At 38.2% G+C, this 25629-nt stretch overlaps 1 protein-coding gene across 14 annotated transcripts in view; it reads left to right on the top strand.

Annotated features, from left to right (window-relative positions):
• The window catches only part of CEP170 (centrosomal protein 170), a 188873-nt gene that overhangs the window by 19387 nt on the left and 143857 nt on the right, over positions 1–25629 (top strand). For 13 of the 14 annotated variants that reach the window (XM_043543338.1, XM_043543345.1, XM_043543344.1 and 10 more), the window contains exon 2: positions 18274–18419. The exons of the other annotated variant lie outside the window; for it this stretch is intronic. In XM_043543338.1, the coding sequence (XP_043399273.1) occupies positions 18315–18419 (105 nt within the window). In that variant the 5' untranslated portion in view covers positions 18274–18314. The remainder of the gene's footprint in view (positions 1–18273; positions 18420–25629) is intronic. 14 annotated transcript variants of the gene reach the window in all.

Raw genomic sequence — 25629 nt, 5'->3', positions numbered from 1 at the left:
ATTGCACAGTGGCACAGAATTCCCCCAGTAGTAACACAGTCCCTTTTTTGACACAGTAACAGACTAAGTGGAGAAAGGGAATTAAGCAGATGCTACAATATACATATGTTTTAAGATATTGATCAGACTGCCGCAAAATTAATTTAGAAATGGAGATAAACTTCCTGGATTCCACTTAATTATTTATACGAACAAACATTTGTTTTACAGATTGGAAACAAAGTTATTAATAATGTTACATCTTTGTATATAATGGGTACAGTATGAAGATCCAGTTTTATTCTATGTATTCATGATCTTGATATGAGCTAGGATCTTGCCAGTATATGGAAAATACATCAAAGAAATGGTAGTGAACATGTCTGTCAGGAGCAATATAGAATGACCAAAGTGTATGTGTCTAAAATGACTACATAGATATAAAATAACGGAGTTTTTGCTATGAGCTCAAATGTAAAAATGAATGTTTGGTGGGAGAGGGGTGTCTTGTAAAACAACCATGTCATTATTTATGAGACTGTTCAATGATGGAAAAGAAATAGTAGCTCAGCTAGTCCACCAGTGCCATTGCAGAATCATTAGCTACCGCAAATTTGCTATTTTAACAAGGTAAAGTTTTGAGCCTCCAATGGTTTTGTGCAATATATAAAATGTAGTTGTAATTATATATATATTTAACATAGGGCTTTCTTCACTTGTGCTTGGAACAAACATCTTGTATAGTTAAAAAAAAAAATTACAATGTACTTGGCTGTTACGATTAACTGTAAAAAGTTCCAAATTATTCCATAAGGGACATAGCAGAAGACTTTTTTTTTTTTAAGTCCACCTTGTGCTGAACCTGCCAATAGGTTTCCTCTTATAAGCAAATAGTTTTAATTTTATACACTTTTCAGATGATAGTGTTATGTCAGTGGCTGGACTTTGATGAAGCCTACACCAGCAGCTGTCCTTATTCACTTCTCCTGCTGCTTCCAAAATGTACAAAATCATGTATTCTACTGTCAAGGGGTAGAAATTCTTCAAAGCATTTCCCCTTTCTGCCCAGCATCACTGATTGTGAAAGATGCATCTCAGTATCTGAATTACCCACCATCTTTGACTCTAGCAGTAGAATGTGTCAAATTACATAATATCTCAGTAGTTAAAATATTTGGTATGCAATTATTCAGTTTGTGATTATCAACTTGAGTACATCATCATATCCATGGTGAAGGAGACCTACGCGCATAAGCCTCATAGTATACAGGTGTTTCAAAAGGCCACAACTGCTAGGTTTTATAACCTGGAGTCATTTGATGTACATATGCACCATTCAGAAAATCCCATATAATCCCCAGTTAACTCTACCACAATAAAAGCTTGAGCGCAGAATGAGTCAGTTAATTCAGATGCTTGCTTTTGCTCAGGCTATTTTAGTATTACAAAATCTCTGGTGCATCAAATAAATTGAATGTGCTGAACAGATGACTGCACTACAAACTGCAATATGACACTAGTTATAGCACAGCCTATTTTTTCAGCACAACCTTTCAATTGGCAGTGTCACTAGAAAGCCAGATGTTTGTCTTCAATAAAAAAGTTAACTCCACCTTCATTGGTAGAACTAGAAAATACCGGGATAAAAATACAGAAGAGAGTACAATATTTTGGGGGTAAAAATAATTCACTTTACGGTAGTCAGGGAATCAGTCTTGACTATTTGTCTTGACTATCTTACAGAAATAGAAACTAAAGCTAAAATTTACATTTTAGCTAGGAGAACAAGCCAACTAATAAAAAGCCAAGGCTCTGAATAGTCAGTACAGTGACCTGAGGTCTGCGATCACTGACATCTCGAGGGCCCCAAGATGCTCACTCCCCCATGATCACCATGGTGCATAGATGCTGATGTGCACAAGCAGAAAGGTAGAGCACCAGTGGTGCAAAAGGCATCCTGAATCCATCAGCCAGCAGCACAAACAACTCTTACAAGATTGTCACTGTAGTAAAGGAAGCAAAATGATCTTTCTGTACCCCACCACAATCAGTGCAGCAATATCATAGCCACCAGAACTATTTTACATAGTGAACCATGTGATTAACCTCCTTTGCATAGCCGAAAACATCACACACATGCATTAATTACTGTCAGGAGCTATCAGAACACTATGCTGATGACTGACTAGTTAGAGTATTGTAGAGAAGTTCTACAAAGATCCCATCAGCACTGGGTACATCAACATGTTTTTGCATAGCCATTTTTGCACAGATGAATTTAAATGAAAGATTCTCAATGGAAGTCAAGAGGATTAGACCTATTCTACAAAATGTCTATTTAGCATTGTCATTGAAGTGGATACTTCTCAACTTCTTGAGTTTTGCAACAGTGATTGTGACAGCTAACATAGTTTCAAAAAGACATCTGTCATTTGACATACTGCATCCTAAAAGAGAGAATCTGTAATGTCACTGAAACAACTGAAAAGGAACTTTAGGGCCTAGTAAAGACCAAGACAGTCTTTTCATAGCTTAATTTCTTCTAGATACCATATGAGAGCTACAGCAAAAGATGGTCGAGACAAAAGAGAGGAAGGACAGGACAGCAAAATGTATCATTCTGACTCCTTCCCTTCACCACCTTCCCCATCCATCACTGAAACACTCCTCTGGAGAAGATCTTGGCTTGTTATAAAATAATGTAACTGTTGGTCAAGTGGATAAATAATTTAGGCAAGATATTTAGAAGAAAAAGATTATTTTCCAGAACCCCAGGAACCACACCCATACAGGTCTTCAGCTCAGATTCATTTGTGTATCACTTCTTAAGGGCAGGGGCTAATGACCAGTTCCTGAACAAGAGAGACTTTGTGGTGTAGATCGTATTCTTTACAGTACCTAAAAAGATCTCTTCAGCGCAGGACCTAAAATTGCTCCAAGAATTTCAGATTCAAGATGGAAGCACTGCACTAAAACATCTTTTCCATATTCTTCTCACTCCCTCTCATTTAAGGTTCCTGAGGTTCAGTTGCCAAATGCTGCACTACAAAACAAGGCTCACCTTCTGATCTTTTGACATCTCTGAAGACCTACACCAAGATAAAGATTATCTCCACGGGATTTTTAAGGGAAAAGGGTACTCGTATCAATCCATTTTTCTATGAAATACTTACTATGGTTCTTGTGGGGAAGAGCACAGCCCAAGACACCAAAGGGATCTAATTTCATTCACCACTGTGTAATTCCAGTTTTATGTTTGTGTAGTTCCATTTAAATGAATCAGTGTGACCCCAAATCAACTATGTAATTTCTGCAGGGCAATGATTACATTTTATACCAAGACAGGATGACTTAGTGCCCAATCAGGTAATTAAATTGCTGGGCATAATCGTTACCAAGAGTCACAATGCCCACTTATCAGAAGAAAGGCATTTAAAATCTTACCTTTTTAAAAACTTACATTTCCTTAAAAACCAGGTGCAAAGTAGGTACTTTCAATAAACTGTTATGTCACTTGCTGTGTAGACAACCTAGTCTGGATGAATTGAAATATTGGACAATTGCAAAAGGTTTCTACCCTTGATTCACTTCCCTGAACTTCAAAGGGCGTAGTAGATTATCAAGTGGTCATATTTTGTCCTGTCGTGCTACTTGATGTCATTTGAAAACCAAGTTGATTTTTTTTACCTTTTAGTTTGAAAAAATCTTACTTTGAAAATATTTAGACTAAATCAAAATGTTGATCACAGTAAGGGTATGTCTATATGTACAGCACTGCAGTGGTGCAGCTGTACCGACTTTAAAAAATCCTACCCGCGAGCTGCATCAGCACATAAATGCTTATGTTGTAACTTATGTCGCTCAGGTGGGGTGGAATATTCACACCCCTGAGCGACTTAACTTTTGCTGACATAGGCTATAGTGTAGACATAGCCTAAAATAAATTTACATTTAGCCTTTCCCTCATGTAGGGTATATTATCAGGGAATCTGAGAACTGATTCCTTTTTAATGAACATTAAGATTATGAATTTAAAAATGAGCTGTTGTTGACTTTTTTTCTTGAATATTTGCGAAATGGTCTTATTGTCTGTGATAAGGAGAAAATAGAAAACCAACTTCTGATGAATCCTTAACCTTCTTTTACTATGGTAACTAACAGTTGACTATCTTTTTAACAGTTTTTAGAGTAGGGTTTTATAGTTTGAGAATTCTGAATGCCCAGCTGTAAAATTAAGTACAAAAACATTGAACAGCACAATCACTACCTCAGTACTTCTGAATACAACAGCAGTCCACAAAAAGGGATTCTGATTGTAGATAATTCAATTTTAAAGGTTATAGCCATTAATAGTACAAGTGTTTTATTATCATTAATAGGTAAAATTTTCAAGTCTATGTTCTTTCAGTTACGTCACAAGTAGTCTTTTTTTCCTACCTCTTTACAGACTGAAATCTTTTCCACGTAGACTTGTATATCTTCAGCAAGGGGGTGAGGCCAGCTGGATCTGTAGAGGCTGCAGAGGCCATAAGAAAATCAGGGAAGGGGAGGAAGGAACACCTGTTGAGGGGATCTCCTTATTCCTTCTCCATACTTTTCCCCACATACAAATGTTGTTTTGGGGGAGATCTGGGGAGAAACACCTTCCACCCCCTGAACTTCCTCCAAAAGTAAAAGAATGACAGAGGGAGCTGAAGAAGAGCACCTGAGCCTCTCTCCATTTGAATTTTCTGCACCCACTGTGCTCTAGGAGAAACATCCACCACCCACCTGAGAATGGAACTGACAGCTGGAAGTGTTGAGAAAGGCACTCGTGATAGCCCTGTAACAGGAATATAGGGGAGAAGTATTCCCTGCCAAAAAGTTGAAAGGGGAAAGTAATACAGGGGAGTCTGATAACCTGTCCCTGAGCACTGAACAGGCTTCTCCTCATGCTACCTGCAGATTGGCCAAACTGCTCACTCCAGGCAGTCCAGAGATCCACCACTGGAAGGAGGGAAGTAGATCTGGCTCTGTGTCCTGTTCTTTCCTGTGCCCTCTATTCATTCTTGGATGAGTGAATCTCCCTGGTCTGAGAGAGCTCCCAGGGAGTCAGTTGCTCTTCCTTCCTCCTCCCCCTTTTCCTAGGGCTGCTGCAACTTCTGCTATCCCACCTGTCCTTGTTCCTAGAGATGATCTGCAGGTCTGTCGCAGGGTTCAACTGGCAAAAAGAAGGGCCTCAGCTGGGGGGCCCAAAATTATATAGGAAAATAACTGGCTATTTACTTGCCCTGATTCTCACTTCTATGAAAAATGACCTCAGTGAGTAAAACTGCACTTCAGTATTTCTATATTTTCTAGGGGTAAAGAGAAAAGCTTCTCTTGTTAATACTACACTTCTTGGATCCTACAAATAAACTGTTTTTTTCAGCAGTTTCCAGTTCTTAACAGACTAAAAACACAGGCTGCGCCCTATACTCAAAGGAAGAAAAGTTCACATTTTGCCTTCATCTTTTGTGGGTTTGGATAGTAAGTAAAAAGAGTTCTTACTCTGTGTGGTTCCCTTCTTAAATGTGGTTAGTCATAACTAGATTATGTTTTTGAATGAGATAGATGGATAGAAAAACATTGTGCAGCTAAGAAAGAAGTATGTTTTGGTAGAACTAAAAGGAAGGACTAGTCATGCTTGATCCCTCTTTGTGGAGCCCTGGCTAAATCTGGAGAGTTATCAACCTCACTGAGCTGTGAGATTGCAGCAGGGCACATGGGGGGAGGGATAGCTCAGTGGTTTGAGAGTTGGCCTGCTAAACCCAGGGTTGTGAGTTCAATCCTTGAGGGGGCCATTTAGCGATCTGGGGCAAAAATTGGGGATTGGTCCTGCTTTGAGCAGGGGGTTGGACTAGATGACCTCCTGAGGTCCCTTCCAACCCTGATATTCTATGATTCTCAAAAGTGGCCTATTAAATCAAAGAGTTTGTTCCATTTATTCTTTGGTTTCCTGACACTTTTGTGTAGTTAGGGGTGGGTAATGCTTCTCATTGTTCCCAGGCTTGAGAAGCACCTTGCTATCATGTCCTTAGTATGAGAGAGCCTTGTCTGTGCCTGCTGTACATCAGCTCCTCAACCCCACTGGCAAAACAAGCACTCTCTTCTAGGCTTCTCAGGGCCCACTGTCACTCTGCAGGTTAGCAATAGGCACATCCAAGGACTCTGAGCATGTCCCTGGAGTGTCCAGCCCCTGTTCTGCTGGACGTTCACAGTATTCACAAATGTGCTCCTGTCAAAGCAACAGTACACCCCAGTTTATCAATTCCACCTCAGATCACCGCTCAGCTTAACACACAGCACTTAGATTTGTTTGTAGTGAAATCAGGTATTAATTTTTGTAATAAAGCATAGAGATTCAAGTAGTGACAGGCAGAAGTATTAGAAACAAATGGTTACATATAAAATAAAATCATAATATGCATTTTAGAGCCTAGATTTAATTAATGAGGTACTCTCCTGTCTACTGGATTATTGCTCACTCAAAATCCATGTCTTTTTGCACTCTGAGAAATCACTCAGCTATGATTACTGGTTAAAAAGGGAGTTTGTTTTGTCATGCAAATTAGTCAACACTCAACTGACTGGAGCATTCAACCAAATAGACTCTCAACTACTATTCCAATGGCATGCAAATTCCTGAACAGGAAGATGCTCTCATAAAAATATATGATGCAGTAATTTTTCTCTGTTACACTAGAGTAAACTCCATTAAAGTTTCTAGAATTACATTAGATTTACATTGGCTTAATAGAGTAGAATTAGATCCACAGGTGTAAGGGGTTACAAGGGGAAGGACTGATTGACAACAACCCTGAAAGTGGAAAAAAAAAAAAAAAAGTTAAGCGTGCATTATTCTAGGGGTGACCAACCTGTGGCTCTTCAGAAGTTAATATGCAGCTCCTTGTATAGGCAGCGACTCCGGGGCTGGAGCTACAGGCGCCAACTTTCCAATATGCCAGGGCGGTGTTCATTGCTCAACCCCTGACTCTGCCACAGGCCCTGCCCCCACTTCACCCATTCCCATCCTCTCCCCTGAGTTTGCCATGCCCTCGGTCTTCCCCGCCCCCCAGAGCCTCCTGCACGCCACGAAACAGCTGATTGGGAGGTGGGGGAGGGAGAGGGAGGTGCTGATCGGCAGGGCTGCTGGTGGGTGGGAGGCGCTGGGAGCGGGGCGGAAACTGATGGGGGGCTGCTGACATATTACTATGGCTTTTTGGCAATGTACATTGCTAAATTCTGGCTCCTTCTCAGGCTCAGGCTGGCCATCCCTGCATTATTCACTTCTCAATTAAACCATGTTGCTCCAGTTTAGAATGTAAGTAAATTTAGAGTATCCATCCCTGTCACAAAGCCAAGAGCTGGGGAAATCTGAATAATCTTTGGTTTATCTCAGCCCTTGTGGCACCCTGTGACCCAGGGGCCCCTTGGTGCCAACTGGCAGAAGGCACAGGGTGTGCATAGTGTTTTATCGGGATCCCCTGAATGAGATACCTGCATAACAGTTCATCAAAGGGTGGCATGTGAGGTGTCTACCAAGAGCCAGTAGCCTACTGGTCTTCATAATCATTGTGAAATTTTAGTATGGATAATATTTAAGGAGTTATGTATCTAAAGGTCTTAGAGTTAAGGCAGGTCACCGGGTGTTGACACATTTAAGAGATTTTCCTTTCAGGCAGAAGGTAACTGACACCTATCTTCCTGTCTGGCCATTTGTGCATTGGGTATTGTATGTCTCATGCTGTATGCTATTTTCATACTGAATCAGGTGCAAATGAGAAATTGTGAAATCTACAAGAGAGAAAATCTATAGGATGAAACAACAGCAGAGGTTGTCCTGTTTATAAATAAAGACAACTAATTGGTCTGATATAAAACTCCTGTGTGATCTAATTATTTTTTCCATCTGGGTAACATTTTCTTCTGTGCTATGCTACAAAGGAATTTTGCTTTTTCCAAACATTGCTTATTTGCTTTATAATGCAATAGACTTTACACCCCATTATTTTAGGTCCTTCAGCACCCTTTATGGGCACTCTTAGGCCAGGTCCACACTATACACTTATGTTGGTATAACTACATCACTCTTTGGTGTGAAAAATCTATACCCCTGAGCAACATGGTTATACTGACCTAACCCTTTGAGTAGGCTGTGCTATGTTGATGTGTGGGCTTCTACTGTTGACATAGCTGCCACCTCTCACAGAAGTGGAATATCTACGCTGATGGGAGAAGCCTTCCTGTCAGTGTAGTTAGCATCATCATTGAAGCTGTACAGTGGCACTCCTGCAGTGTTTGTGTAGACCTGCCCTCAGCTGCTTGGTGTGTAAGGGCCAAGGTGAAAGGTTCTGCATTTCCCCTTCTGAGCACTGTTGTCTCAGGTTGCATTATTTTAGGCTGCATAATCGTTAGCCCAAAATGTCACTTGCTTTTCTGAGGCATTTTCATCTCCTGCCAGCTCCTCACCACTGTCAGATGAGAAACTCCTACTCCAAGTCTTTCGTAGACTTTTCCTCATAGCCAGTATGTGATGTAAGATCATTCCAGTCAGTTGCTATAGAACCTGAAGAATGGTTTTTTGTGCCTGTCCAAATGTAGATGCATTTTCTATTGCATCTACAAACATGGATGCTCGTTTTGTGAACTATTTATAGCAAGACTGAATGCTCCCAAACTCATTTGGGAACTGGAAGCCCAAACAAATACAGGTTTGGTTTTCTGACTCTGTGTGTTTTAAAGAGTGAATCAGAGATAACTGGGGCTCCTGAATCATCTGAGCGAGATTGTGGTTTCAAATTATATCTCTCATTGTGAAATAACCTGGAAGACTTAAAAGGGAGCATTGCAAATTCCACAAGGAGTGTGAAGGTATACCAAGTGATGCCTCTTAAATGACTTATGTCTCTGTGAGAGGCTATTAATGAGTTTTCTTGTAAGACGTAGGCTTAGATAAGGAAAAGTAATCCATTTTCATTGATTTTTGAAGTTATATATAGATTTTCTGTTATATATAGAATACATTTTACCTTTTGTAATATGCATATGGTAAAATTTTTGTTTAAAAATCTGTGTATGTACGTAACCCATAGTGTTTTATGTTAGACTTAAATATAAGCTAGTTTTATAACTAGTTCCTATTTCCTGTCCATTGAAAACAGTGATCAAATGGTCTAATGGGACTGTAACATCATAGAGGCATCAGGAAGAAAATCCCTGAGTATTTCATTCAAACAAAATAGAATATTTTTAGCAGCGTAATAAACTGAAATTTCCCTCCAACTGAAACATTAACATTCTCTTGTTATGGCTAAGAGGGATCAAAGGTACTTTGGTTTCAAGAAAGCACGTACAGAATACTTGTAAAACAGCAACACTGTAAAATGCATTTTAAATCTAAAACATTGGAAACATGATCATAGTTAACCTTTTACTCCCGTATCTGCTGCAGCTTTAAAAACTAATTATCTGGGAGAAGAAGGGAGGTGGCCAGAAAAAGAAAATTCATGAATTTTAATTTTTTTAACATCAGAAATGGTTAGGAATGTTCTGTCTAATAGAGATATTAATCCATCTCTCTCTCTTCTTGGTGCACCTAGTCTACTTCATTTTCTCTTCAGGAACAGTTTTTCCCATTCAAATGTTTACAGTATAGTACATACACAAAAACTATGTTAAAAGAATGTTAAATTTGCAAAGTCAAGCACTCCAAAGTTAGGAAATTAATGAATTTAGGTTGCGTGTACGTTTTTAATTCCACTCCCCTCCCCACAATGCATATGCATTATGACAGTCTTTAAATACATGATCACATACTATTTTTTCCACAGGACCCCTTCCTTATTCAGTGCACAGGATGAACCTGCTCTAGGTATGAATCAGGACTGTGGAGTCTGTCTGTAGGACACCTGCCTCATTGTTGCCGAAGCTGGAAAACATGGAGTGAATGAGGTGGGGGACTGCAGGAACAGAAAGGCCAGTGTAATGTTTAGGTCAGTTGGATGCTGCTGTGGAGAATTGGATTCTGTCTCTGCCTCAGTCATAGAGTTCCTGATTAAATATCACTTGGCTGTCGATAAACCCTGAAGGTTGAGTTGTAAGAGTCGGAGTGTGAGCCTGATGGCACTATGAGAACGTTGATCCATTGCCGCACATACTGCCTCCATGGTGCCAATGCTAAGAGGGAATTAAACATCATAATAAATGGCCAGAGGCTGAAGCATACCCAGTTTACTTAGGCATGATCCTTGACGAAACATACAAAAGCCACCTGAGCAAGATAGTAGCCAATCTTCTTAGCAAACTGTCAGGTTCTTTATGGGGAGCGGATGTTCCAATCTTGCCATCTTGCCGTCTCTTACTCAATAGCAGAGTACTGTGCACCAATATGGAGTCTCTCGGCAAACACCAAACTTGTTGACATAGAACTCAACAATGTGCATCATCATAGGAACTCTCCAGCCAACTCATCTTTCATGGCTTCCATTGCTGAGCCACATTGCTGCTCCTCAAATCAGGAGGGAGTTTGCAGCTGGCAACCCAAGCTTGTCCTTGTTCAACTATCTTTTTAGTCCATCAACTACACGTCTTCCATCATGACACCCACTGTGGTGAAGGCTGCCATGACAGGACATGACAGTTGAGTCCCTGTGGCGGGAAGACTGGTGCTTAACATCAACCACCAATCAGTTCCTCGTCACAGACCCTACTGCATGCCTGCCCGGTTTCAACCTGCCACGTCATCAGTGGACCCTTCTTAACCGATTCCATACTGGGCAAGGCCGTTGTGCAGCCAGCCAGCACCATTGGGGTCTTCGAGACAATCCAAGTTGCAGTGCAGATAAAACAGTGATACACATTGTCAAGTTTCAGAGTAGCAGCCGTGTTAGTCTGTATTCGCAAAAAGAAAAGGAGTACTTGTGGCACCTTAGAGACTAACCAATTTATTTGAGCATAAGCTTTCGTGAGCTACAGCTCCGATGAAGTGAGCTGTAGCTCACGAAAGCTTATGCTCAAATAAATTGGTTAGTCTCTAAGGTGCCACAAGTACTCCTTTTCCTTTTACACATTGTCAAGGAGTCCCCAGTAACCAAATTCATCCGTGGGCTCCGAGCGCTCCAGTTGGCCACTAAGAACACTGTTGCTTGTCTCGGCGAATATGCAAATGCTAAATAAATAGAATTTCTGTGTGATGTTGGGCAAGTCACTTAAATCAAACTTTTCACAGGTAGTCATGAATGGTATGTTTTTTTCATTTTTTAGGTGCCTGATTTGAGATCATAGAGTCTGATTTGCAGAAGTGCTGAGCGCTTGAGGCTAAGCTGGGTGAATAATGGATTTTATTTTGCTGGCAGTTCTGAAAAATAAAAAAAAGTTTCATTTCAGGTCAAACAAACAATTTTTTTTTCAAAACTTTCAGTGAATAAAAGTCAGAAATATTTTTTGAGTTGGGTCAAAGAAAATGTTTCGTTCAGCCTGACTTCAAAATTCTCATTTTGATTTTGGGCATTTTAACAAAAGCAACGGATGACGAGTTTCCAGAAATGGCAAGGGGAGGAGATGAAGGTAGTGCCATCCTTATGACTTATAGTTCAGTGGTTAGGGCACACACTTGGGATGTGGAAGACACAGGTTAAGTTTCCTCCTCTGTCTAATGTGGAGAAGGGATTTGAACTTACATTGAAGGAGAGTGCTCTAACCACTGATCTACAAGATAGTCTTATGTGGGACTTTCTCAGTCTCTTCTATGAGAGCTGTTCCACTTTTTATATATAAGTAATCACTGGAGCAGGACATAAGAATGGCCATACTGGGTCAGACCAAAGGTCCATCCAGCCCCCATCCTGTCTACCGACAGTGGCCAATGCCAGGTGCCCCAGAGGGAGTGAACCTAACAGGTAATGATCAAGTGATCTCTCTCCTACCATCCATGTCCACCCTCTGACAGACAGAGGCTAGGGACACCATTCTTACCCATCCTGGCTAATAGCCATTAATGGACTTAACCTCCATGAACTTATCCAGTTCTCTTTTAAACCCTGTTATAGTCCTAGCCTTCACAACCTCCTCAGGCAAGGAGTTCCACAGGTTGACTGTGCACTGAGTGAAGAAGTACTTCCTTTTATTTGTTTTAAACCTTTTGCCCATTAATTTCATTTGGTGGCCCTAGTTCTTATATTATGAGAACAAGTAAATAACTTTTCCTTATTCACTTTCTCCACACCACTCATGATTTTATATACCTCTATCATATCCCCCCTTAGTCTCCTCTTTTCCAAGCTGAAAAGTCCTGGCGTCTTTAATCTCTCCTCATATGGGACCCATTCCAAACCCCTAATCATTTTAGTTGCCCTTTTCTGAACCTTTTCTAATGCCACTATATCTTTTTTGAGATGAGGGGACTACATCTGTAGGCAGTATTCAAGAATGAATTTCCTACATCCTAGGTGAAGTGTAAAGTACTCAAACACTGTAGTTATGAGCTCCATAGGAAAGTCAATAAGGAAGTTAATAATTCTGTATCCAGAGTAGGGTTTGAGTACTGGCCAGTAACTGAAGCATGGAGCCACACATTGAATGAGGAGAAAACAAAATATTGAAAAGATACACATTCATTGAGCATCTTTTGTTATTAAATGAGCCAGGGTTTTTGTGGGGAAAAAAATGTGTGATCTGTAATTAAAGTCTGTATTCTGATACATTCACACCTGGGGGCTGAATTACAGTTGCACAGGCAAACCATATTCTGGCAATTCCTGACTTTTGAGTGCTTGACTTTGCAAACTTAACTTAATATGCAAAAACTTAGCACCTTTTAACTAAGCTTTGTGTGCATAACTTCCTAGATTGTTATCAAGAAAAACGAACTGGGGGGGTGGGGGGAAAATCCATCATGTAGAGTCACATTGACATTCATGTGGCTCATCAGCAGGGTTAGAACCTTTGTATCTGCAGCACAGACTTCTCCTTCTTGAGCTAACTGAGAAGCTGATAGCAGTAGATTGTCATCCTTTGTGTGGGCCAGGCAATACAGGGAGAGGAGACATGCTTTTCTAGTGGTTGTCACAGACATTTGCTGACAGCAAAGGAATATTGAGACTCAGGAATTGGGTTCAAATCCAGGTTCTATGGGGAGTGTGTTCTAGTGGTGAGAATCACCTGACCCTTTCTTCCTCTGTTACTTCTACTCTGTCCCCATCCCAGGTCTGGTTTTTTTTGTTTGTTTGTTTGTTTTTCCCTTGTCCTAATCTCCATTCCCCCAAGTTTCTTGATTTCAGTTTCCACCCATCCTTCTCGAGAGATTGTCACTTCCAGTCTGGTTCTTGTTCCCTCTGCATTCGAGTCAAGCAACTTCCTCCTCCAAGCTGCCTGAATTGCAGCAGTGCGGGCATTTTGTTCACAGGAGTGATAGTTTCCCTGCTCGCAATTCCTGTGCTTGGAGCCATAGCATCTCACTGCAGCCAGGAGCAGCAATAGTCTGCAGGAATAGTCTTATTCAACCGCAGCAGCCCTAAATTTGAGCATGATCGGTGCAGAGAATCTGTGAAGAATTTATCTGTCAAACAAGTATTTACTGCGAAAGTGCAGGCTGAGATTTTTCAAAAGCTTATAACTTGACCACATTTAGACAGTTTTTCACACAAACGGGAAAAGACACATCCCTAATACTGTGATCCCCAGACAAATTTTAGTTCCCTGCTCCAAAGCATGTGTTGCTAGAGCTCAATATAACAGTTGTGAGATTTTTATTTTTTTAAAAAGAGCAATACACTGTGTTTTTCCCTAATCTCTCTTTCAGAAATGGCTGAACAGCTTTTGCTGAAATTTAAAAAATAAATAAATAAATGAGCCTTAGACAAACACATGACACAGAAAATTTCAGTTTGACAAAGTCAGAAGCAACTGCAAATGTGGTCTAAAAGGAGGGAAATGTTGGATTGACAGCATTACTAGCACCAGCTAAATCATATGCATTAGTGGTGATAACTGGTTGTATATTTTCTAAGAAGTTTCTTTTAAAAAAATATTTACAAAATTGTTTTACTGATACTCAGTTTATATGGGAAGACCAGTGAAATTGTGGGCCTTGATCCTGCAAACATTTAGTCATGTGTTTTAATTTCAAGCACATGAGCAATCCCACTGGAAATCATGAAGTGGGACTACTTGCCTGCTTACAGCTAAGCATGGTGTGTGAGTTTGCTCCCCAGGGCCCCAATCTTACATTCACTACTTATCTGATTGCATGAATCAGTTGGTTATTGCTAGCCCTAGGCAACTATAAAAATGTAGGCTCCTAATTGCTCAACTGTCAGATTAATACTTAATTATTAAAATTAAGGCTTTGCTTACAGTGATGTCATTTTAGCATATCAAAATCATCATCTTGCCAAGGCATCTGCAGATATATCAGAATTGGGTTACACCCACCTCTTGGCTGCAGAATGCAGGGCTTCAGTTCTTAGAATTTAATTACATTATATGGATGATGTAGCTAGTTTCCCAGCTGGTGCATCATCTGTTTGACACAACTGTGAGTATAATAAATTTGTTGATACTTATAGACCACAGAATAAGTTTCCAAAATTCATAGCTCTTGAACTACAAAACACTGTTTCCTCTCCAGACAGAGAAAACATTTCATAACTACAACAAAACTGTAAAAACTTGGCTATGATGAAATTTATTACAGTTTTATAATTACCCAGAATTAAACTTTCCTCCCAACATCACCAAGTCTTCAACTGTGGATTGTTCACCAACTTATTTAAAGTAAGCAATATCATGCAAGATCACTGGATATATTGAAATTTATGTACTATGTAAAATTTGTTTTGCTGGTCTTGAAAACAATTTTGCTTTATACTTTATTATAGCAAAGTGGAGTTTTCTTTAGTGTAAGATGCAAATAAAATTGAAATTCCATGTGCAGTTTGCATTCTTCATAGACTTGAAATGTTCACTGTAGTATCTGTAACAATTTCAGTAAAATTACTTCATATCTGTATTCAATTTTGCATTATAAAATACTGTAGTTGTTTTTTAGCTCCCCAGTTGGAAATTAACACAAACTTACAAAAGCAAGAAAATCCCAAGTCATAATTACCATTCTATCCTGAAGTCTGACCACAGTGGCTAGATATTGCAACTCATAATGAATGTATAGTAGGCTTACTGTGGCCTCTGATAAAGAACCAGATGAACTGTAATATCTGAAACAATGGGGTGATTTAAAGGTAGAATGCCCACTCCATTTTCTTTGCCTGTGATCTTTTAAAATCATAGTCTGTGTACTACCGGCAAGGCATTTACCTAATATAATGTTGTAAAATTACAGGAACAAAACAGACTCAAAAATACGGATTTTTATATCTATCTATATATATATATATATACACACACACATATACATACACACACACACTTAATTTAAAATATTTGAGTATGAAATTAAAACTATATAGGGCACATCAGTGCTCTAAAGTTATTCAAACATAATATATTGCTGCTGCTTTCTAGATTTTCAGTGAGTTTTGAAATGCTAGATTTGTCTGTGTAGCCCCACTGATCAAAGACACTGGTTTGTTCTAAAGAATATTTTAAAATTAAAATATGCATCAGGATTGATGATTTGTCACCATTCAGCCAGTGCTGTTTGAAACAACACTAGCATTATTTGATGGTAATGCTGACAGGCCCTTAACTATAAATGTGCTGCCAAGCAGTGCTATGATAGCTCAGAACGATAAATATTTAAGATCTTTTCCAGCTACCTTAATTTATTCTGTTCAGTGTCAATATTTAGAGTTTGTCGGGTTGTTTGTGACATGGTTGTTGCTGACCTAATTGTTAATGTCTGTATTCTAAAAATCAAAATTGTTACTTTTCTTATTGGTGTTAAAATCTAGATATGCCAAGTAAGGTATTTGGATTGAAAGGTTGTTTTTTGTTTTGTTTTGTTTTTTTCAAATAAAACTTCATTGGGCACCGGTTTGAGCTGGATATTCATATTTAAATTAGAGCAACAAAACAAACTCCCACATTTTATAGAAGTAAGCAGATGGAAGATTAAAAGGAGCAAAGTAAAAGCAGTAAGAAATACATTGAACTGGATAGTTTATGATTATGAATGCAGTACATTTGCAATCGGAATAAAACAAAAATGTAAGATTTAAAAGCTGGAAAGTAAAATCAGGTTAACTTAGTTCTCTCTCAGAAAAATGTTGAATAAACTGTTTTGGTTAGCGGTTCACTAAAATAATACCATGTTTTAATGTGATTTCTGCAGGTTTTTATTCATGAAATTGTCTTCTCTGTAGATGTTGGATATGTTTTGTCACACTGAAACAATTTTATTCATATTTTCTGTGCCGTAGGGTAAATTTACCCATACTATTTAGATTCATTGGGAGAACACTAATTGGAAACATCCTTGTTTTTAAAATGTCTGATATGGTAGAACCTATGGAAAGATAATTCTACTACATTCTGTGACCTCCATCCCTGAATACAATAATACCTGTATTAAAACACTGTATCACTCACTGAATTAAAACATCTTTCGTTTATTTGCTAAAGAAACCTACAGCAATGGAGGCTATGTATAAATTTTAGCCAATTCCTAATAAGTTCACTTTGACTTTGTATAAAAACTATCAATCCAGATGTACAGCTCACAGACTAGTTTTCTGCAGTTTTTAGCATCTGCCATGATTATCCTTCAACGCATTTATGCTCTGTTGTAAGGCTGTCAGATACAGCTTTGACTTGCTTCATTCCTATTAACATCAGAGATTACCATGCCTCAATTCAGATCAAAGTCTCTCTCTCCTTTGTGTTGTAGTTTGCTTCTTGGATCATTGCTGTGACCATATTATTGTTCTACATTTACATGTTACTCTTTGTCTTTACATTCTGCACTGCATTTTTGTTGTTAAGGAGATGATGCCATGATCTGCTGCAAACTTCATCCATTTGTCAGGTTGAGTTTGCCTCTTTGAAATGTGATACAGATATCATTTCACATAATTTTATGAAATCTAGAACCAAACCAAAAATGCCAGTTGTTTGATTGTTGAGTTGGGGCTCTCAGGTTGGCAACTCCTATTGAGATCCTCTCCTAATGAAAGGAATGTGGGTGCTGTATTGACATAGATCTTTGTCAGTGGATTTATTCTCAGGTTTCACAGCTACAATATCATTCTGTCAACTAGAATATTTCTGGAATATTGTCTGGCTGCTACATATTTTTAACAAGAGACTTGGAATGCTTGATTAATACTTTAATTTTTTCAAGACTTGACAACTGAAGGCTTTTTTGTGGGTGCGCCTGATTAAATCTTTGTCTATTATCCAGTAGCTGCTCACATTGGTGCACTCACCCCATTAAATTGTGTATTAATTTTCAAACTCTCAAGGTATTTAATGGCTGTATTTTTCTTCATCCGAAGAAACTTTTAATGCCCTATATCCTAGACTGTCCATTGATGAATCAAGTGACAATATAAAATATTTATTAGTAACCATGGTTTGGGACTTTTAAAGCTTTTAATACTTTTTTGTTAGATTTGGTTTTTAATAATAATAATCCTTTTATAAAGTGTCTTGAGGATTCATTATAAATGAAATTTGCATTTGAAAGATGTGTTCCAGTAATGGCTGCTTTTAAATTTCTCAAATGAAGAGCAAAGAACTAATACGTTTTTGTTGGGACTGTTTAATTCCAGATTACTTAGTGCACAGTTAAATATTCCTACAATTTCTTTCCATTTTTAATTCTCTTTATAATTTGTTTTTTGGGGAAATGAAACTGTGCTGTTTGATATTAAGACAGATGGATTCATAAAAGCTACTTACATACATTCTCTTTCTGAGGAGAAATGAATCTAATATTGTCTGTGGTTGATTGTGCAAATGTGACATTAATGTATTAATTTCCTTTGTAATAAGCAGTTAGATGTTAAAAGCTTTCTGAAAACGTGACTCAGGCATTGCTTATTTAACTAGCTACTAATTTATTTTGAATAGGTCTTCCTCTTCAATTGAATGTGTCTAGTTACATGAATCAAAGCCCTCAGATTTTATGTAAATCCAGTAGTCTGTGTCACTTCCCATGACATCCGGATTCAATCCATTGGGAAATATACATGCTCTTGAGAACTGCTTTTTTCAGATTCCTTATATATGCTGATCACAGCACTTGCTGAGTAGGAGCTATAGCTAAAAATAACGAAATGGATTTCTCTCTCCCTCTTTCTGTCTGTCTTGCTGTAGGATGACGTAGCTTTGCCAAGGATTTAGCAGCTAAGCAGAAAATGAGCTTAACATCCTGGTTTTTGGTGAGCAGTGGAGGCACCCGCCACAGGCTGCCACGAGAGATGATTTTTGTTGGAAGAGATGACTGTGAGCTGATGTTGCAGGTAATTGCATCAGCCTTCCATGTGTAACTGTTCAAAATTTGGATTTAATACACTAGATTTATATTCCTGTTGAGAATTAAGTTTGCCAATTGTTCACTTTTTTGGACTCTCCATTTCTAGATCTTGCCAGCAGTTTTAATTGATCTAATCTTTTGCATTCCTCATGCAGGAAAATGGTTAATATGAATGTACTGCTGTTTGTAGCTTTTGAATAGTGATTGTTAAGGCTGCGATTCCGTCACAGAGGTCACGGAATCCCTGACTTCCAAAGACATCCGTAACTTCAGCCAGCACTTCAGGTGGCAGGGGGGACCCCCGCCACCCCAGGGACTCCTACCTCTGCTTTTGGGGTGTTGCAACTGTTACCTGAATAGCTTCCTCTCTTAGGCCCTGAGCTTCCAAACATGCATGTGATTAATTTTATTATCACAAATAGTCGTTTTAGCTGCAGACGGATTACTCATGGTAATAAAGTTTAAGCATATATGTGTATTCAGAATCTGGGCCTGAAGCACTTTGTGAATATCTTACTTGATTTTCCTGATAGTATTTAAAAGGGGGGTTAGTCAGAATTTTTTTTTAAATATAAAGCAGAGATATTACTTTTTATTTATTACGACTACTCTCTTAAACTCTCTACTGCATTTTGTCCAAAAACAATAAAAGACAAGGCTAGCTATTACAACGGGGATGTACTTGGTTTAGACTGAATGTATTTGAGATTTGTATTTATTCAATAAAACAGTAGTTTTTAATGCAGCCATTAATGGCCATATCAAAATCTCCAGTGCAAAAAGCACTTCCGAAAACCTATCTTGTATGTGTAGTCATTACTGAGCAATACTACCAGTAAGTTACATTCTGGCTTTTTCATACCTCATAAAGAACCCATTGTGTACACTAATGGCAGATATATGTGCCCTACTTTATCTTGTATAAAAGGCTGTTGTAAGAAGAGATTTTTTTGAGAGGGGGAAGGGATGTTAGAACATGGTAAAGGGTAGGGCCCTGGGTGATTTACGAGATAAGTAACAGGACAAGATTCTTGCCCAGAAGAATTTATAATCTAATTTGTTTGCAGTAAAATAAATTAGTAAGGAGATACAGGCTGCAGCATGCAGTGTCTTCAGTGTGCTGATAATTGACTGCTTTGCTATTTAATTTTATACAGCTGATGTAGTAGTATGAATGACCCAGTGTCTGAATGAAATTGGGGGTTGAATGAGGCTGATGGTCAATCAAGATAAAAGTGAAGTAATGCTAGTAAATTTGGAGAAGCAACTGGAAATATTGTCGATTATTACAGAATCCTGGATTAAGGAAGTGTCTCTACCATTTGTAACAGAGGCTTGCTGTTTAATGGTGGTGCTTTCAGTGTTTTTTAGCTACATTTAGATGCTCAGGTCACGGTTTATTGACTGAGTGCTATATTGTTCTTTTCTTCAGGAAGATGAAAAATGTGATATATAGTTGTTTATACTTTGTGACCTATATTACTGTAGTTCTTCATGGCTTAACACCTTGGAACCATCTAGAAGGCAAAGTTGGTGCAGAATGCAGTCATCAATTTATTAAGGAGGGTCATGCAGAGAATCTGTTGGATTGATGTTCATAATCTGCACTGGTTGCTCGTAGGTTTCCTGGGGGGTATTTAACCTGAGTTTAGAACATGGATGAATGAGAGACCACCTTTATGCTCAGCAGAGGTGCTTTCACAGATTTTTCTGGTTTAGCTAGGAGGAGCTGCTAGAAGGGTGCTCTCCATGAGTGTCCACCCACAGGGGGAGTCTTTCTTTAACACTTGGGAGAAAGGTGATATGAGTAAGGCTACATTTTAGTCACGGAAGTGACAGACAGGTCACGGGCGGTAAACAAAAATTCACAGCTCGTGATCTGTCCATAACTTTTACTAAAAATATCCGTGACTAAAACTTGGGGCGCACTGGCTGCTGCATAAGTCACAGAAAGTCATGGAATCCGTGACTTCCTTGACCTCCATGACAAACTCGCAGCCTTAGATCTAAGTTTTATTTCAACACACTCACTCTCCCTCCCTCCTATCACCTTTCTCCCAAATGATTGATTATGGTGGACCATCAATTGCATCAGTTGCATGATCAATTATATAGTATTTAAGCTTTCTGTCTTTAATGTTCCAAAAATACTTGTTTAGTCATTCTTAATTTATATGGTGAGGTAATAGAGTTGTTCTTATTCTTATTTTATGAGTGAATTGATACCAGTGAAAAATTCAAAACAAGATTGCTACATGAGATTGGTTTAATTTTAAATATAATTAGTGATTTATGGAATTATCTATATCTGGAAATCAATACAAAAAACATTTTCATTTCAGAATGTTGTAGTGGAGGGTTAATACAAAGCTCACTGCAACGGAGACATTTGTAGCCCTATACCTATTTTAAAAGAACATTAACAGTTAAGACATTGAAACAGTTCCTCTCTGTCAAATAATTTTTAGTCACTCACAATTTCCACGTCCAATTTACGTTGTCCAAGCACTTGAAAAATTTCTATGGTAAATGTTGTTCCTGCATATATTTTAATATTTCTGCCCACACATCAGTTTTTCTTTAGTCTCCTGAAAAATATACTTAAGCAAGGGAGACCTTTCTAGTGTTACATATCAGTGTTTTGCTCAAAAAAGTGGGCTAACTAAATACTTAAAAGTTTTTAGAAGTATCACCGGCCTTCAAATCATTGTCTGTCTGCTGTACACTCCTGATGGTAATTGGTTTGTGTTTTATCTCTTGTCACGGGCAGTGTTCCATGTTTGTTCTCTGTCATACATCTTACCAATAAAGAAAAATATGGAGTTTCAGCTTGCTAGAATGAGACCCATGTTTTATTTCTAGTAACTTTGTCCTAAAATCCATCTCTGTTTGAACCTTTTCTTTTGATATTTTTTATCACTGTGAATAATAGTGAGTAAACCAAGTTACACTAACTCTTATTATTTTATTTTAATTGCACAGTAGAAGGTCACTTAATTTATAAATTTCAAAGTTTTGTTTAGGACTAAACATGAGGGGAGAATTTTTAATGTTATTTCTAAAACATGAGTAGGAGAGGTAGTGCTCACTCCTGCAAGGTGTTGAGCTCTCCAGCACTTTTTATCTTGAGAACCATATAAAGTAACCTTATCGTCACTGATTATTTCAGTCTGTATTCTAGAGCTGACTTTCCTTGTTATGTATACCTTCTATTGTTGCTAGGTATCTTTGTCCATCTCTATGGACTGCATGTAACACAACAGTTGCTATAACTATTAACCATTCAAAGTTCATTTTGATAGTCTGCTTATAAATTAGTTTGATGACAGCATTAAAACTTGTGTCAGCCCGAGGTTTCATTCCAAGGAAACTTTTTAGGCAATACACCTTATGTGGCAAAAATACTATATTAAGGTACATATATTTTTATATTTTGCTAATTGAACTCTGTAGCATATACCAATAATTAGACATCTTAGCTTTATTGTCTGAAGTATCTGTGCAATCCTCTGAAGAGATCGTGTTTCTCTGGTTTCAGTCAGAGCCACTGGTTCACAGAGTTGATTCTAAGAAAATTCCATTATCCCTTCAAGTACAAAAGAGCAGTACTGTTCTCTGTTGTCTACTCCTTACCTCTCTTCCCCTGTCCCTCCATTTCATTAATGTATTGGAGGGTTGGGTTTTTTTGTTTCATAACACTTTTCAGTTAGTAGGATTTGCACAGGTCTCTGTATTTTACAAATAAAGATGTATAATATGTACCTTAAATCTCATGTTTGATTGTCAATCAGCAGCCTATACTTTGATCACAGAATTGTAAATATTTTATTAACTTTTTTGTTCTGTATTTAAAAGAGGAGAAGTAGCAGTAGTGATTGTCTGGAAAACATTGCTTTATTTTTTTTACTTGTTTTAGGAGACTAGAAGTATAAACAATAAATGCTGCATACCTGTTTTAGGGTTGCTTCATCTTTGCAGTGAAATTTTGTAGGCTAAAATAGTGTGTTCAATACAATTATGATTAAAAAAAATTGCACAAATTTTTGCACAGAGCATGTTAGTTAAAATTCTTCAAAGAGTATGGTTGTTTGTTCAATCAATCAATATTCAATACAGAACAGTTTTTTTAATTCCTTTTTACTTAAAAATACAGTACCAGTCTCTGTTAATTGTAGCTGCTTCCAGACTATAATTATTGATGGGTTATGGAGCCTTTTGTTGAAAGGTTGCTAATTCAAATCCATATTACTATGTGGGTAGTAATAAAGTCATCATCTGACTATTTAGAAGGCTTTGTGAAGTGTCTGGATGAAGCCATTTCCTTTCCTCATGGAAAAACTTCAAACGTAACACAAACCACTACCATAAATGACACATAAGCACATTGGTGGAGCAATACCAGGCAGCTTGTCCTGATTCTGCCCATCTTACTCTGTGGATAAAGAGCTTTAGACTCCAGGATTTTCCAGAGTGGCGTGTTTTCTAGTGCAAAATTGACTTTTTAAAAATGTCTGAGGAGAGGAGGAAAAGAATTGACAATAGATCAGAAAAACTGTAATCTTTAAGACTTGAATTTACTGCTTGAAATCAACGTTTTCTTTATTTAATTTTGTGCATCAGGAAACGTGGTGGGCTAGTACTGTGGCTGTGATTTTTTTGTCCTGAGTTTGGAAACAGATGCAAACTTAGGAAAAGGATGTCAAGAATAAAAGGTTTCCATTTCTAACAGGGAGATCTTAAAGTTGAGCTTAGGGTCCCTACACAATTTCCTGTTTAAAAAAAAAAAATTAACCTGTCTTGTTTATTGGCATACAGGTTACAGGTTACTTTAATGATCAAGTCTTGTTACACTTGGTGGAACTTGTGATGGGAGATCAAAAGCACTTCTGTCGTTTCCTTTCTTTCTCCCTCTTTTGGCAATATTATAATTGTTGCTGCACTGTGACTGTGTATCTTGCTGCTTTACCTCATTACCCATTCTGTAACTTGTATATGGATGCCAATTTCTGTACTATTACTGCTTTTGTGCTTGTATATCAGTCAGGTTTTCTTCTTTTGCTATTTCTCATGTGACATGAATTATATCTGTTGCAGAAAATGGATTAACACAGTTCTGCTTCGAATTCATGATCTGATTTGTTTTAATTCAGTGGTATGTTCTGCTCTCAGGTGTACTGGCACATTGCTGTTGGGACTCTCTTGCATAGCAAGTTTAAGAATCACTTTGAAAAAACAATGTGCTAAGCCAAAGTGATAAGCGTGAAACCCAAAAGCATGGGAGTGTGACCTTTCTTGCTGAATATCAACGCTGTCAGAGTAGCTGGATGTGCTGCTGTTTCTTCAGGAGCTGTGGAGACAGTTAACATATTTCACTCTATCTTGTGCAGTCTAGCATGTAGGAAAATTGAGATTTAGAGTGGAAAGAGAGCCAACTCTATCTTGCCAGCTTTTTTGAAAAAAAATTCACTGCTTATTATCTAAAATGAGATACTTCTACCTTTTTCAAACCTTTTATAAAACTGTTTCAATATTGCCATTTATTTAGAAAGCTGCTTACTGAATTTTAACTCTTATGTAATAATATACCTTGTAGTTCTTAGTGTTACCATAGGACACTAAGGATATTTACAAGCCTATTTTCTAAAGTGGTCCTCCATGTTTAGAAAAGTAATTATTACTCTGAAAAGGTGGATTGTGCAGTATTGTAACAGGTTATTTTCATGCAGTATTTTCTATGCTTACTGTATGATAAGAGAGTATCTTTAGAATTGTTTGAAAGGACACATAGTTGAAGCCCAGGGAATTTATCAAAGAGGAGAAATAGTATTATTCATTAGGAAACTGAGCAGATCTGAAGTGTTAGACAAACTTAAAGTTGAGATTTGAATACTCATAGGACTTCCTCCAGAGAGAGACCAGAATTTCAGATGTTGAAGTAGGGACAAGCCAGGAATGAGGTAGAGAGACTATAATAACAGAAGAGAGTGGAGAAATCAATAGAAGAGAAGTTCCAGTTGAAGGCAAGCATCAAGAACTCATATGGGGAGGAAGGCTAGGGGAAGGAAAACGTGAAAGCAGGAGCAATGTTGAAAAAGAAATGGTGAGATTTGAACAGTGGGGGGAACTTGGAAGTAACAAAAGTGAAGACACAACAGTTCGTCATGAAGATCAGATTAACAGTGACATAGATGTTGAATATGGGGGTCCAACCAGAGATGAAAAGTCAAATAAATTTAAGAAAGTGGAAGGCAGTGGAGTCAGCCTGTTCATCAATGTGGAATTTAAAGTCACTTCTGCTGGGAGTAGAGAATTGAACAGAGAAAGTCATAGAAGTGGAGGATGGTCCATAGGGACAGGAGATAATAGCCACTTAGGGCTTATCTACACTTACCGGGGGATTGACACAGGGCGAAGGATGCATCGGCGGTCGAGAAGACCCGTTAAATCGACCACAGATCGCTTTCCTGTAGACTTCTGTACTCCACCGGATCGAGAAGAGTAAGGGGAGTTGACGGCATTTGTTGAACTGACATAACTGAGGGGAAGTTTACTGAAAACCTTTGGAAAGCATTTGGATCATTTTGACTTCCCGATCATGAACAGCAGGCATTTGTCACTCCCATCAGTGTTAGCACAGATGAGCACATATACCCTGTCCTTTGAAGCTTTCTTTCCTTCTAGCTTTTCATTTTTTTCTACATGTCCTCCGTCACAGAGTTTCACTGGACTTAGGCATTCCTTGTCAAACACATTCCAATAATATAATTCTAGCAGGTTTCCATAACTCTTTGTAAACATCCTGTACATATATCATTCAAGAAATATTAATGATCAGTGAGTTTAGTATTCCAATGATATCTGACATGCCACCTATTGTGTATATTATGTATCATGACAACAGTATTTTAGGTGTAGCGAGAACATCAGGCCTGGCAGGAGTTGCTGACACTTAAGTGAATCACCAGTGGACCTCTATCACACACCCCTTGTTTGTTTCAGTAGATTGTCGAATTGTGTTAGCTTATTGCTTCCATCCCAAATCTCAGTGGATATGTTCATTCTCAAGAGTTATATACCTTAAGTTGCAAAATTTCTTGTAATTGCTATTTTTTCTATCCCATGCCTTCAGGAATCCCAGTGTAATGTCCACTGTCTTCAAAAATCCTCATAATAATTTGTGGTAGTATACAATGAAA

Source organism: Chelonia mydas, chromosome 3, assembly GCF_015237465.2.
Source record: "Chelonia mydas isolate rCheMyd1 chromosome 3, rCheMyd1.pri.v2, whole genome shotgun sequence".
In the NCBI taxonomy this organism is placed as follows: domain Eukaryota; kingdom Metazoa; phylum Chordata; order Testudines; family Cheloniidae; genus Chelonia; species Chelonia mydas.
The sequence above is the reverse complement of the archived record's forward strand: the minus strand, read 5'-3'. Positions and strand labels throughout refer to the sequence as shown.